This window comes from Symphalangus syndactylus, chromosome 23, assembly GCF_028878055.3.
Source record: "Symphalangus syndactylus isolate Jambi chromosome 23, NHGRI_mSymSyn1-v2.1_pri, whole genome shotgun sequence".
In the NCBI taxonomy this organism is placed as follows: Eukaryota; Metazoa; Chordata; class Mammalia; order Primates; family Hylobatidae; genus Symphalangus; species Symphalangus syndactylus.
In genome coordinates this window covers 41,817,955-41,831,015 of record NC_072445.2, presented here as the reverse complement: position 1 = coordinate 41,831,015, position 13,061 = coordinate 41,817,955, and the positions used below count along the sequence as shown (strand labels likewise).

Below are 13,061 nucleotides of genomic sequence, written 5' to 3'. Positions count from 1 at the left end.
TTTTTTTTTTCTCTCTCTCTCCTACCCAAGGAAGTCAGAGTAAAGGTAGGATCCACAGGAAACATAAGGCAGACAAGTTCAGGGTGGGCACAGCCCTCTCTTCTCCTTTATATCCAAATTCCGCACCCTCTCCCTGCCACCCTTTCCCCTGCAAGGCCCCCTCAGTCCCCTCCACCCTCCCAGGTGCCAGCCTGCAAGTCACACTCTCACCATGTTAGAAATGCTGCGGGTGTTGGCAGGATTCAGCATGACAATCTCAGTTGTGATGTGGCCCTCCACCGCCTCAGTCATCTCATCCACTGTGCAGTTGATAGAAGGGTCGTAGATCTTGAACCAATTGTCAGCATACCACCCAATGAGGAACCAGACGTACTTCTTCCCAAAGAGACGCTCCTTGTACACCTGAATACAGAGGAGGATGGCTGAGTTTTTGTTTGCTCATTTGTTTGTTTTTGTCTTATCTCACTTGACACTATTTAGCCTCTTGGGAATCAGGGAAGAGCAGTAGAACTAAAAAGAGAAATCTACAAGTCTTGGGGATAGTAGGAAAGGCTGACAATTCTTCCTTCTAAGTTTCTCCCCAGCCCCTGTATTTCTGAGTGGCCTTTTCCAGCCAGTCAGGACAGATGGAATTCATGGGCTTCTCAGGAAACACAAAGCAGTAGAAAAATGAGATCTGAAGAAAGTATCATGTGTGTGCAGACAAGGGATGCAGTCAGAGCCAACAGACAGAGACATCCTATGAATCGTCACCTCAGATCATATGCTATCAACTCAGGCACAGATGCAGAGAGGAGGCCCCACAAGAAAACCAAGGGAAACTCCCACCCAGTGCCCCGCCCTCTTCAGATCCAACTCCACCTCACAAAAAACTTTCCGGGCTTCAGTCTCATAGAAAAGTCCCACGATGATTCGGGCATCCTGGCGCTACAGAATAGAGAGAAACAGCTCCTGAGGGATGCCCGGGAATGCCTGAGGGGCTAAGCCAGACGTCTTCACAGCTTTGATTTCCCATCCCAAAGTGCTTAGTGCAGGGTAACGCTCAACGTATAATGAATAAACATCAATTGGAAGATGGAGCTAAACTTCCCCAGGAGATGCTATTGCCTCAGAGAATCAAAACCTGCCCCCGCCTGGCTTTCCTCTCCAACCAGTCACTGTCCCCCAGCTTGGTCCCTCTGTAAACAGAGCCCACTACTCCCAGCCATCTGACCTTCAGGTTTTTGACGGGCACAGCTGGATCTGAGAAGAAACTCTGGCGGAAAGTAATCTCAATTCCAGCCTCCTTCACTCGTTCCTCCAGGTCGTCCAGAGTCTTGGGTGGGAATGAAAAACAAGTTGGAAAACACAGGGTGCATGAGGGAATAAAGACCAGAGAGGTTAACTGGGGATTTCAGAGCAATACTCAGATAGAGCAAAGAAGCAGCCATTCTGAACCTTCCTTCAACAGCTTCTGTCCCTGAAGTGAGGAGTTCAGGAAGGCATCTGGTCTTAGGATGTGGCTTCCAAGTGGGAAGGTGAATGGTGAGCCCCTGCTGAGGCTCTGTGTGGGGGAAGCCACTCCATTCACCCACTCCTACCACTGAAGGCAAAGATGGGGGAAAGAAACAGAGGAACCAGGGAAAGACAAGGCAAGGACTGGGACGGACAGCATGATGTCAACCTCAAGAGGCAAATGGGCAGACAGAAAAAGGATCAGAGAAGAATGGTCTGAATCAGAGTGAAAGTGGGGGAGGATTAAAGGGCCACTGAACACAGTGGATAGAAGACCCAAAGAACAGAATAAAAGGGAGGGAGCAGACTGCCTTCTTCAGATGTAGAGCCTGTATTTCCTCTCTACCTCCCCAAATCTCCCTCCTCCCCCTCAACCTCTCCTTGTCTGTCGGCTTCTCTCTTAGTACCAACTACCAGATCCATGCAGCTGTCTTTCTGCCCCTCTCTCTCCTCTCCCCCATTCCTCTCTTTCTCTCTTTCTCTCTCTCCTCTCCCTCTCTCCTCTGTAATCCACTGGCTCCATCCCCTCTGTTCCCATTCGCACCCACCCACCATCCCCCTTGAAAGCCTCTGGAATCTGCTGCCTTCCTGGATTCCTATCTCATCTTCCCTCCCATCTCTTGCCCCCACTTTGGATTGAACCTACTTTAACAGAACTGAGTCATTCTGGGTCTATATATCTGGGGAACAGGGCGTCAAACAGGGGAAAAAATCACAAAATCATAAAGACAGAGAGAATCCCAAAAACTCAACTCATTCTTTCCCCTGGCTACAGAAAGAACGGCACTTAACCCACATGGAATGCGTTCTCTTTTAATGAAGAATCAAGCTCTTGCCCCTAAAAGTGAATCTCACGTCACATCTCCTGGCGCTGGAATTTGAGCTTATGTCCCTTTACCCCTTGCCCAACCCCTCCTCACCGAAGTGAAGACCTCAGTGGTCTGCTGGATGGTAGCAATCTTCTTCCAGCCCCACTTTTCAAAGAGTTTCACGCGGGTAGGGTTGTGGAGTGTGGCTGATGGGTGCGTTCGGAAGAAAGTGGGGAAACGCTGCCGGTTTGACAGGGCTGGTGAGCTGGAGCCATAGGAAAGCTGTGGGGCAGGGAGAGTGAGTGCAACAGGGTCTGTTCACTGAAGACACCAAGAGTGGTCAAGAGTTCCTTTAACCCTCTTCCTGCCTTTGGGTTTCTCTTCCTTACTCTCTCCAAACCTCCCCACCTCTGGTCTGCCTACGGAAAAGAGATTCTCAAAGGCCCACATACCCCTCACAACCGGGACGCTCTTTCACTGATCTAATTTCAATTCCTTCTGAAGAAGGAGGTCAGCTGCAGCACTGTCAGGCCACTGTTGCTGGGAGGCTGCCTAGCTCAGGTCTGCAGAGGACTCTGAATCTTAGTAGCAGGTCCTCCGCACTCCTTTTCAATACAAATCTGCAATCGCTATCGTCCCTCCAGTAGAGCTCAAAAGGGAATGACCCCATCTTCTGACCCCCATAGCCCTGCTTACCACAATGAGGTTCCACATCCTAGCAGCCTCAGCCACCAGCGTGGAGACAGAGCTGCAGCCAGGCATAAGGATGATCTTGATAGGGTCGTTGTAGAGTAGCTCATACAGGTACTTGGTGGCTTGGCCTGGATCACACTGAAAGACAAGAGAGGAGATGAGGGCAAGCTCTCCTGGGGCCCCTCCCCTGTCTGCAATTCCTACTCTTATCTTTCTCAAACAAATTAGTTCCTTTCTCAGTTACTCCTTTCATCATTAATTACCATTTTCTTCTCCTTTCTAGCATCTCTTCCTGTCAAGTGCCTTTTTTCTCCTCTTTCATTAAACTTCCTTCTCTGTCTTCCATCTGGAGCCTTACCCATCACCTCTCCTGCACACCCCTCCTTTGGTATTAATGAACATACCTCCTTACCTCCTTTCAGCTCACCCTCAGACATCCCCCTTCCCTCTGTCACCAGGCCCTTTACCCCATGTTTCTATGCTGCAAACACCAGTGAGTGGAAGAAGAGTCAGTAGGAATATGGTAAACTCTTTCTACGTCCCCAGACAGCTTGCTCAAAGCCATATTATGAAAATTCCTTCCTCACCTCTGCAAACCCCTTCTCCCCACCTTCCATTTGTTTCCTCCCTCTTCTCTTTTCAGAGCTAGTGATAAGTAAAGAGAGAACAGGAACAAGACCAGTAGGGGGTCCCGCTCAGTGATCCATCCCTCCTGCTGGGCGCTGACATTTGACAGGTCCATTAGAAAAAAAGACACTGGGGGGTGGAAGTGGGGAAGAATGTAGGATAAGGAAAGAACAGAGAGAATGAATAGAATGGAACCCTCAAGAAACCAGACAATTTGAGAGGTGCCTTAAAGAGAGGCTTGGAGCTAGGGAAAGTAAACAAGCAGAAAGCTGGAGAAGAAAGGAAGCTTGGGAGGAGGGGAAATGGGGGAGGAAGAGCCAGCCTTGGGTCTCCCACTGCCTGTTCCCCTCCCACTGATAAATGACATTTCAGAAGCTGCTGGAACCCCAATGCATGTGAAGACGAAATGGCAGCCAGTGGGGAGCCAGGGCAGAGGGGACACAGACAGGGGGCTCAGGGGACTAAGGAGGGTGAAATGTTGCTGGGAGGGGAGGATAAGTAGAAAGGAAATAAAGAAAGCACTCTGGAGCCTGCTTACCTCCCACTGAGGCCTGACATTTGGGACACGGTGGGAAGTTGGAGAAGGGGGAGCCAGGGGAAGCTGTTGGAATCTGAAGAACCAGCACTCACTGAGAATTCTCTGTTGCCCACCCTACCCTCACCCTGGCCAAGGGCAGTGCTCAACATTGGAAGGTTTTCTCTTTATGCCTCCCACTAGGGCAACTTTGTAAATCTTTACCATTCTCAGGACCCACCTTCCTGCACTCTCCCCACATCTATTACTCCAGATCCTGCTCCCAGCTTCTCCCACAGCCCCTCAGTGCCCCTCCACTTCTCCTCTAAAGACAGGGTTAATAGGAACAACAAGGACATAGGAGAACATATAAGATACATATGAACAGGGCAAGGCATGCCTCCCATTTTGTTTCCTGATTTCTTATCTACCTTTTCTTGCAACCCTTTCCCTCTTCCACACACTATTCATCACTGCAGATTCTCTCCACCACGTGATTCTCTCCCCCTCCCCAATAGACTTCCTTAGCTCTCCTCCCTCTCTTTGCTCTTGCAAGGATCTGGATTTGCAGGCAGGAAACCAATTCATTCCAGTTGACACATTCTGGTTCTTCTGCCTTCCCATCCCACCCCGCTTGATGCCTCTGATATGTTATCCTCCAGTTCCCTTCTCCCAGGTCCCGCGTCTGCTCCCCACCACCTCCAGGGAATCACCTGTCATGGTGTATGAGTTTGAGCTCACAGCCAGGCCTCCCCTATCTCCTGTGATCCCCTATCATAAAGCTTGCACCCATCTCTCCCTGTCATTTTCTTCACACTCCACTCCCCATAACCAATGATCTCTCTGTCCCAAGTCTGACCCTCTACCAGATCTGATCCTCTACTTCTCTTCCTGCCTCCAGGACCCTAAATACCTAATTATTTTCCTGTACCCTGCTGCTCTTCCATAGGCATTCTGGGGTTAGCTTACAGCTCAGGAATCCACCAAGACAGGATGTCTATTAGTAAAAATACAGCTAAATACTTGGGATTCATCCCTGACCAAGGAGCTAGAATCTGTATTTTTAACAAACTCCTCTGGTGATTCTTATGTACACTGAAGGCTGAGAACCATGAGAAAGTAACAATCAAAAAGGATTTTAAGTTCTCTCGCCAGGCTCCTGATAATCCTTGTGCTCTCTTCTCCTCAAGCACCCTACCTTCAACCTCACTTCTGTCCCCTCACACACCTATCCCAGACACACACCTATTTCTAGGTGTATAGTGATGTTCTAAAAATGAATATAAATCCTTGGACCACCCCAAGGTTGATCTTTGGTAAGATCACCAAATTCTCACCTTCTGTACTCTATTTCACCCTAACCCAATTCCTTAAGTCTCTGGGGCCACATGTCAGTGAAGATAAATTTGAGGTCTTAAATCTCCTTCCCTGTGTCATATCCTTCCCCACACCCCCAATTATTCATGTAGGGGAGAGGGGTGGGGAAAGAACCTCATTATAAGCTGTCCCCTAATACCCCTGGACCCAAATTTGCTTACCTTCTCTCTCTCCCTCAACTCACCTCCCTAATCCCTACATCCCATTTCCCTTCTCACATCCTAGAGGCCACAATGCTATAAAGGAAGGGAAGGTCAGGACCCAAGTTCCATAGGGTGCCTCAAGATCTCTCATTATCCCCATGCTACCTCCTTGCCCCTCTCCCCTACTGCCATTCTTTTCTGTTCTCTTCTCCCATTCTTTTCTGTTCTCTTCATCCCCATGCTATTGTGGGGGTTCCCATGTGGATCCCCAATCCAATTCATTTTCCCAGTGCCTCTGCCCAACTCTTGATCATTAGCCTTCCCCAATCACCACATGCCATCTATCCCACAGTCTGGGAATGCTCAACAGGGTTGGGAATAGAGGGATGAGGAGTCAGGTAGGGCTCACCACTACCTTGCTGTTTGTTATGATAAATAAACTAGAGCTCTCAAGTCTCTCAAAATTTTCCTCATTCTGTCCCTATTCCTTCCAGCTCCAACCTACGCCAAGATTTTACCTTGTTACCATGGTAAATGTAAACCCCCAATCCAGCTCCCCACCTCTGGCATTCCCTCCACCCCCAACCCATTCCAGGGTTAGTTTACTCCCTCAGAGGATCGGTGTCTCCTAATACCTTAAATCCACCACCAGTTTCCCCAAACCCCGACACTTCTGCCAGACTCCCGCAGCGGGGCAGAAGGGTCTGCCTTGCAGCATGCTTAACCATCTTGAACCCCTAGACCCTCATCTTGGACCTCCAGCCCCTGCGACTCTCCTCAAGCTCCTGCACCCCCAGCCCATCTCCTGCCAGTCACACAAGGGAGGGGTCTGCCTCGCAATCCCAGAGACGACTCAGACAGATGGGGGCGCGTGCAGCTGGCTGGCCCCTGCCCCGCAAGCCCCCACCTCCCACCCACCCCCATGTCCAGGGCTACCTTGCTGTCGTGGTGGATGAGCTTGAGCTCATAGTCCGGCAGGATGTCCCTGCGGCTATTCACGTCCTCCAGCGCCATCTCCACCGCGGGCTGGCAGGCCTGGCCCCCTGGCCAGCCCCCGCTCATGGGAAACAGTGCCCCGATGTACACTGCGCGCCGTTCTGAGGAGGGGTGCGGGGGGACCCGTGGGTGAGGCCGCGGGAGATGGGGGGAGTGGGAGGCCCACACCGGAGCCACCCCTGCCGCCATCACAAACAGAAGCGGCAGTGGCCACCCCACCCGGGCAAAAGGGGCCCCGGGCCCCATGGTGTGGGGGGCAGGGGTAGCTGTTGGGGAGCGGAAGGAGCTCAGGGGGGACACTTTTCCTGGGGAGGGCTGCTGAGAGGGTGCCGGGGAGGCGCCTCCATCCCTGGTTTTGTGGGGAGGAGGGGGCGAGGGCCCCGGAGAAGCAGGGAAGGTTGGCTTCCTACGGCCCCCGCGGCTCTCGCCACCGTCGCCGCCACCGCGGACTCTCCTCGCGGACTGACTGACCGACGGAGGGGAGGAGGAGGAGCAGGAGGGAGATGTGGGGCTGGGAGGGGGCTCTGACGTCACGGGCGGCGCGCGGCAGCGGGGGGTGGGGGGCCGGGCGGGAGCTGGGGAGGCAGGAAGGGGGCGGGGAGGGAAGCGAGCGCCGAGGTGGGAGCGACAGTCGGAGGGGCGGGGAGGGGAGGAGAGGGGGGATGCAACCTCGAAGAGGAAAGGAACGAAAGAGGAAGGGAGAGATCTCACTTAAGAGGACCCGAGGGGAGGAGAAATGGGGACGGGGCGTGCCAGGAGGGCGGGGTGGGCGGAGGGAGCCGCGGGAGGCTGAAGCACGGAGGAACCAGGGTAGGACGGGAAGGATGCGAGTGGGACGGGAGAGAAACGGGGCTGGCGCCTGAGGTCTGAAGTGGGAGTATGAGTCGATACAGTGAAGCACTGAGGGTGTAGGGGGAGAGGAAACGGTTTTGGAGGGAACGAGTTGGATACGGAAGGGAGGCTGGTTTGAGGGAGTGGTGGGGTCGTGGAAGGGAGCCTGGGGCTGGGTAGACAGAAGCCTGAGAAAGGGAGACGGGACGTGGAATTGAGAAAAGACAAGGGAAGGGGTACACGGAAGGAAAAGATATGGGGAAGAGCGCGAGAGGCCTGGCCAGGGTTGGGATGGGTGGGACAGGCTGAGGAAGTCCATTAGGTGAAATCCTAGGAGGCAGCAGGCTGGAAAAGGTTCCAGAGAAGGTCGCAAGGAACCCCACAGGGGAAAACGTGGTGGGAGCTCAGGGTCTCCCAGCACCCTGCCGCCCTCTGCTGGGCTCTGCCTGACGCCGGCGAGGCACAGTCTGGGAGGAGTGGAGCCCAGGGAAGTGTAGCCAAGCAGGGACAAGGAGGGACCGCAGCCTCGTGGAAAACCAGGACTGGAGACAGGAAACAGGTAGGGAGGGAAGGGGGTGGCCGCAAACTGGGGTGGGTTGGGGAAGGTGAGAAAGGACGACGCCCCGTAACCTAAGGGCAGAATTTCAGGGGGTGGAGGGTGCAGAGTGAAGGGGAGGGCATTGCAGTGCGCGCGGTAAGGGTTTCTCATCTCACCTGAGTGTGGCGTTCGATTCACTGGCAGCAGGAAAGACGGGGATCAGAGAAGAGTTACCACTGGCGCCCAGCTTCCCTGGCCTGATCCCCAGCCCCCTCCCACACCTGTCCATGCTGAAGACCAGGGAGAGCAGAAGTCTGCATTTCTGAGGGGAGGGTGTCTGGGGATAAGAGCAAGGTGGGTCTGGGGGTCAGGGGGTCAGGACTTATTTTCTTCTTCGATTTTTCATAGGACAACAGAATTTGAGACGGGAATGCCAATAGCTAAGTTTGGGGCAGATCTTGGTTCTGTGGTGCCTGAATATTACAAAATTGGGAGTCTTTAAGAAAAAAATTACACATACAATTGGCTTTAAGCAATTGCTGTTAAAATCTTATTTCTGAAATTTTTACAAAAGCCTGTTACCATATGAACACATATCCATTGAGCCCTCTATATTATTAGAGCACAGTAAGAGGGCCCTGTAGGTGAGGAACCTTGAAGCCTAAGTTTCAGTAGTGTCATAAGTCCACCCCGGATGGGACTCTCAATTTCCAGAATAAAATGGTAAACTAGAAGCAGAATAACTGAGTTATGTGAGGAAAGTAAAGCCCAAGGATCTTGAAAGAATCTACCAGGGTAGAGGAAGTGTGAGGCATAGAAATGGGATGACTGCATCCCAGGAGAGAAGATGGCAGAGAGTTCAGGTGCCTAGAAAAGGGAGATTTTGTAAAATTACGTGGCAAAAAAAAAAAAAAAAAAAAGTAGACAGACACAACACTGATTCCCTTAGGGAATAATGGAGGTTGTCTGGGAGGTATAGAAAAGGACTGTCTTCTTCCCACCCCATCCCTGAGTTGTTCTTCATCTTCTGATAATGCTGCCTCCAATTTTAAGTCTTTTACCCTAATATGTTTCCACCCCCAGAGCTCCCCTTCTCAATTTTTCTTAGTAGAATGTTTGATTTATTTCTGAGTCTTTACAATAAATCAATTATATAAGGAATGGTGAGGGATGCATTCTAGAAGAGGGTGATGCATGGAAATTTCTAAGTTTAGAGAAAGGGAAAATTGGAGTATTTAAACCTGAAGAAGGTGAGAGAGGTGAGATTCATAAAGGAAAAGAGAAAACGTGAGGCCTAAGAATTGGAAGCAGAAGATTTTTTTAAAAGATAAAGGAAGGAAGCCCCCAACCTACAGAGGATACCGGGGACTGCAAGAGGAAGTTTGAGGCAGGTGATGGAGGAAAAAGGGACTTTCATTTCCCCCTTTCCAATGTCCTCCCCCACATTTTTATAGCTCCCCATTCTTTCCCATTATCCATTCCCACCCCACTCCCATCCTCACACAAGCGTCCTCATCAGCTGCATGCAGGCAGCTGTTCCCCTCACCCTGGCAGTGGGGCTTGGGGGTGCTCCACTGGCCCTGACTACAGATGCTCCGGGAGCTGCCCACCAGATGGAAGTCGGGGTCACACCGGAAATCCACCCGGGCTCCGTCCAGAGCTGGGAGGTCCCCACCCGTCAGGAAAACCTTCCCATTTTCCAGGGTCAAATAAGACTTGGAGCAGATTCGGACTGTGGAGAGATAGGAAAATAAGAAGAGAGGCGAGTTGAAGAAGGCTCTTTCCCTTTAAAGAGCAGGGGACTCAGGAGCGGGTTTGGGTCCACAAGCATCTTGCTCTAAAGAAAATCACATGTGAAAAGGATTTGCCTACCTATCTTCCAATCCTCCCTTACCTCTGCAAGCATCCACACATTCCCGAAAGAAAAAAAAAATTACCATTGTAGGAACCCAAGATGGGGCTATAAGCACAGAAAATGGGATCTCTTCAAAGTCAGCCACAGTGGGCGGTTCTCTGGCTTTGAAATATGTAGATGTATATAACTTTGGATGCACAATCAGATTTGCTTTTCTTATTATAGTTGGCTTCTATTAATATTAAACTGGCTTTTGTTTCTTGGGCATATGGTCTCTGGATTGGTGACAGAGGTATTCAAAAATGTGATGAAATCATTTTAGAATTTTTTTATCATCATCTGCCACTAATGATCCTCAAAGAGAATAACTCACAAGATGAATTATCAATGTTACAGGCCAATGATCAGTGGCATAATGAAGGGAGGATGCAATGAACTGTGCAGGCTGCTAGCTCTACTACCTCCAACCGCACAGAGCAAAATTGCTCTTATGTAGTAGTCATTCAATAAATGTATTTGTGAATTTTGGTATACTGGATTTAAAGTGCTGACTTGCAGGCAGTAATGCTGAGTTTGAGGCAGGAAAAGGAATAGTCTTGAAGAGGGGAGGGGCTTCCGAGGCTACTCACCACAGCGGCTGGGTGTGTCCATATCTGTCCAGGAGCCGTTGGCCAGGCACTTGCGGACCTTGGGCCCCACCACCTCGCGCTCCCCCCGGCACACATACTCAATCTCATAGTCCACTGGCAGGAAGTTGATAGCCTTCACCTGGTCCCGAGTCAGGCCCCGGTACCTGATGCCCCCTTCCCAGGGCGGGTGTATGATCTGGCAACCTAAGGGGTGAGTCGGGGAGGCATACAGAGAGGAATGGTGGGAAAGAGGAAAAGGCAGGCTCCCCAGTGGGAGGCAGGGGAGAGTAGGGCGTGGTCTGTGGGCAGGCTGGGGACAGAGGAAGAGGGATGGGGCACTAGAGGGTGGGAGTGGGGACAGGTACAGATCCCCTGGCTAAAGGACAGAGAGTAACGGGCCAGGGTCAAAGCTGATGAGAGAACCCACAAGTGGGGAGGAAAGGGTGCTGCTGGGTGGAGGTAAGAAAGAAAAGTAATTAAGAAATCATGAAGGGTATGATATGTGGGTGGAGCTTTTCTTTAAAAAAAAAAAGGCTAAATGAGGATATTAGAGTTGAATTAGGATAGGAGGATAAAGGGAGGCTTATAAGATCATCTGGACAGCAAAGTGGGACCAAGAAAAGAGTAATTGAGGTAGTAATGTGGGGCTGGGAAAGGGGATTGAGGCGGAGAAAATAACGCACAGAAAGGTGGTATAGTGTAGCAATGTGGGCAGAGAAAAGAGGTGCTGGATAGTAACGTGGGGTGACAGAAGGAGGTCAGCAGTAGTAAAGCGGGGCCGAGCAGAAGGGGTTGCCAGACCGGGATGATATGTGGGACTGATGGGATCGTGATGAGGACCAGAAATGAGGAGATGCAGGGAAAGGGAAGTAGGGCGAAGGAGGGCCCGAGGTCGTCGAAGAAGGATGCACCTTCTGAGGTGGCGTTGGGGGTCTGCGCCCCGCCCGCGCCCGGGGGGCGGAGGAAGAGTGGCGCCAGTAGCAGCAGCAGCAGCATCTAAGTGAGAGGCGGCCATGAGGACTGGACCGAGCCCCGCCGGCGCGGCCCGCACCCGGAGACTACTCGACCTCTTGCCGGTTGCCTCGCAGGCTCCGACCGGGCTCAGCCTGGGGACCAAGAGAGCGCCCCGCGGAGGAGGCGGGGGCGGAGCCCCGCGCGGGGTGGGGGGAGAGGAGGAGAGAAAGCCTGTTCCCACCCTCCTCCTGCCTCCCTCGGCCCCCAACCCTCCCGGGACTCCACCTCTCACCACCTCCTCTCCCGGCCCCCGCGGCTCGCAGGAGCCTGGCTTACCCACGCTCCCGGCATCGGCCGCCTCAGCGCTCCCCGATTCCATCCCCACGGTTCCTCCTCTCCCCCAGCCCTGCTTCCCCCAGCTGGGCCCTGCGCCCACTGCCCCCTCCCCTACCACACCGCGCGCCCCCTCTCCGAGCCCTGCTAACCCGGGGCCCTGGCTCTTACCTCGGCGCGCCGGCCCGGCTCCCCGGTTCTCCCCGGGCCTCAAGGCCCCAGGCCCGGCCGCTCCTCCCCGCTCCCCCCTCCCTTCTCCTCCACCTTTCTCCTCCTCCCGTCCCTCCTCCCCTCGAATCCAGGCTCCAGCCTGGCCAGGGTCTCTCCCCTCCTCTCTCGCTTCCCCCAAACCCCACCCCTGTCTCTTCTTCCCCGGGGCGGCGGCAGCCACGGGAGCGGGGAGCCGGGAGGGAAGGAGGCGGCGCCGGGGACCGGGGAGAGCTCCCGGGCGGAGGGAAGAAGGAGGGTGCAGGGGAAGGCAGGGCGGGGGGAAGAGAGGGGAAGACCGGGGAGAGGGCGCCTCCCACAACCCGAGCCCCGGGAGCCGCCCCGGATCCCAGCCCCGCCCTGGACCGCCCACAGCGCAGTGGGGCGGGCGGCGGAGAGGCGCGGGGCTGAGAGGTGGGGGAGAGGGAGGTGCACTGGTGCACACGCACTCGTCAGCGGGCACCGGTCACTGCCGAGGGACCTGCGGGCCAAACAACTGGAAGCTGGGGTAGGGGTGAGGGAACCCGAGCCAAAGGCAGAGGAGCTGGCGCTGAGACAGGGAGTCTGGGATGAAGGTGGAGAAGGACGGCTGCACAAAGAGAAGGCAGCCCTGGATCCGGGTGAGAGGAGAGAGGCAGAGACAGATGCCCAGGAGAACTGCTACCGGAGGGCGAGAAAGAAGCCTGGGTCAGAAGGAGGTGGGGGAGGGGGACTGAGGACCACCTAAGCGCAAGAAGGGTTGGGTGTAGAAGAGATTTCTGGGAGACTAGAGCAGCTCCATGGTCCAGCAGCATTGCTACTCGCCTGCTCTGCAGGGAACGCGCAGAACGGATTGGAGGCAAAAAACAAAACAGGGAGGGGGGCATCAAGGAGAGAAATTGAGGTACGAAGGGAGTAAAAGGACAAGAGAAAAAAGAACCTCCGTGTGGTTTAGAAGCCAGTATTATCTAATGTACTCCAGCAGGGCCTAGCAAACTATTTCTTGACCAAAGGCAAACTGGAAGCTCTAAAGACAGCAGGTACAGACCTTTTTGACGGCTCCAGAAGCTCTTGGCTATACC

At 53.3% G+C, this 13,061-nt stretch overlaps 1 protein-coding gene across 2 annotated transcripts in view; it reads right to left on the bottom strand.

Moving 5' to 3' along the window:
- The window catches only part of GABBR1 (gamma-aminobutyric acid type B receptor subunit 1), a 30,999-nt gene extending 18,707 nt beyond the window's left edge, over positions 1-12,292 (bottom strand). The window contains exons 1-11 of one of the 2 annotated variants that reach the window (XM_055262869.2): positions 11,965-12,292; positions 11,418-11,502; positions 10,507-10,710; positions 9,569-9,754; positions 8,199-8,219; positions 6,594-6,754; positions 3,000-3,134; positions 2,415-2,585; positions 1,214-1,315; positions 862-927; positions 211-402 (exon numbers count right to left, since the gene is read on the bottom strand). In XM_055262869.2, the coding sequence (XP_055118844.1) occupies positions 211-402; positions 862-927; positions 1,214-1,315; positions 2,415-2,585; positions 3,000-3,134; positions 6,594-6,754; positions 8,199-8,219; positions 9,569-9,754; positions 10,507-10,710; positions 11,418-11,502 (1,323 nt within the window). In that variant the 5' untranslated portion in view covers positions 11,965-12,292. The remainder of the gene's footprint in view (positions 1-210; positions 403-861; positions 928-1,213; positions 1,316-2,414; positions 2,586-2,999; positions 3,135-6,593; positions 6,755-8,198; positions 8,220-9,568; positions 9,755-10,506; positions 10,711-11,417; positions 11,503-11,964) is intronic. The other variant, XM_055262870.2, reaches the window with a different exon arrangement.
- Between the last annotated feature and the right edge of the window lie 769 nt (positions 12,293-13,061).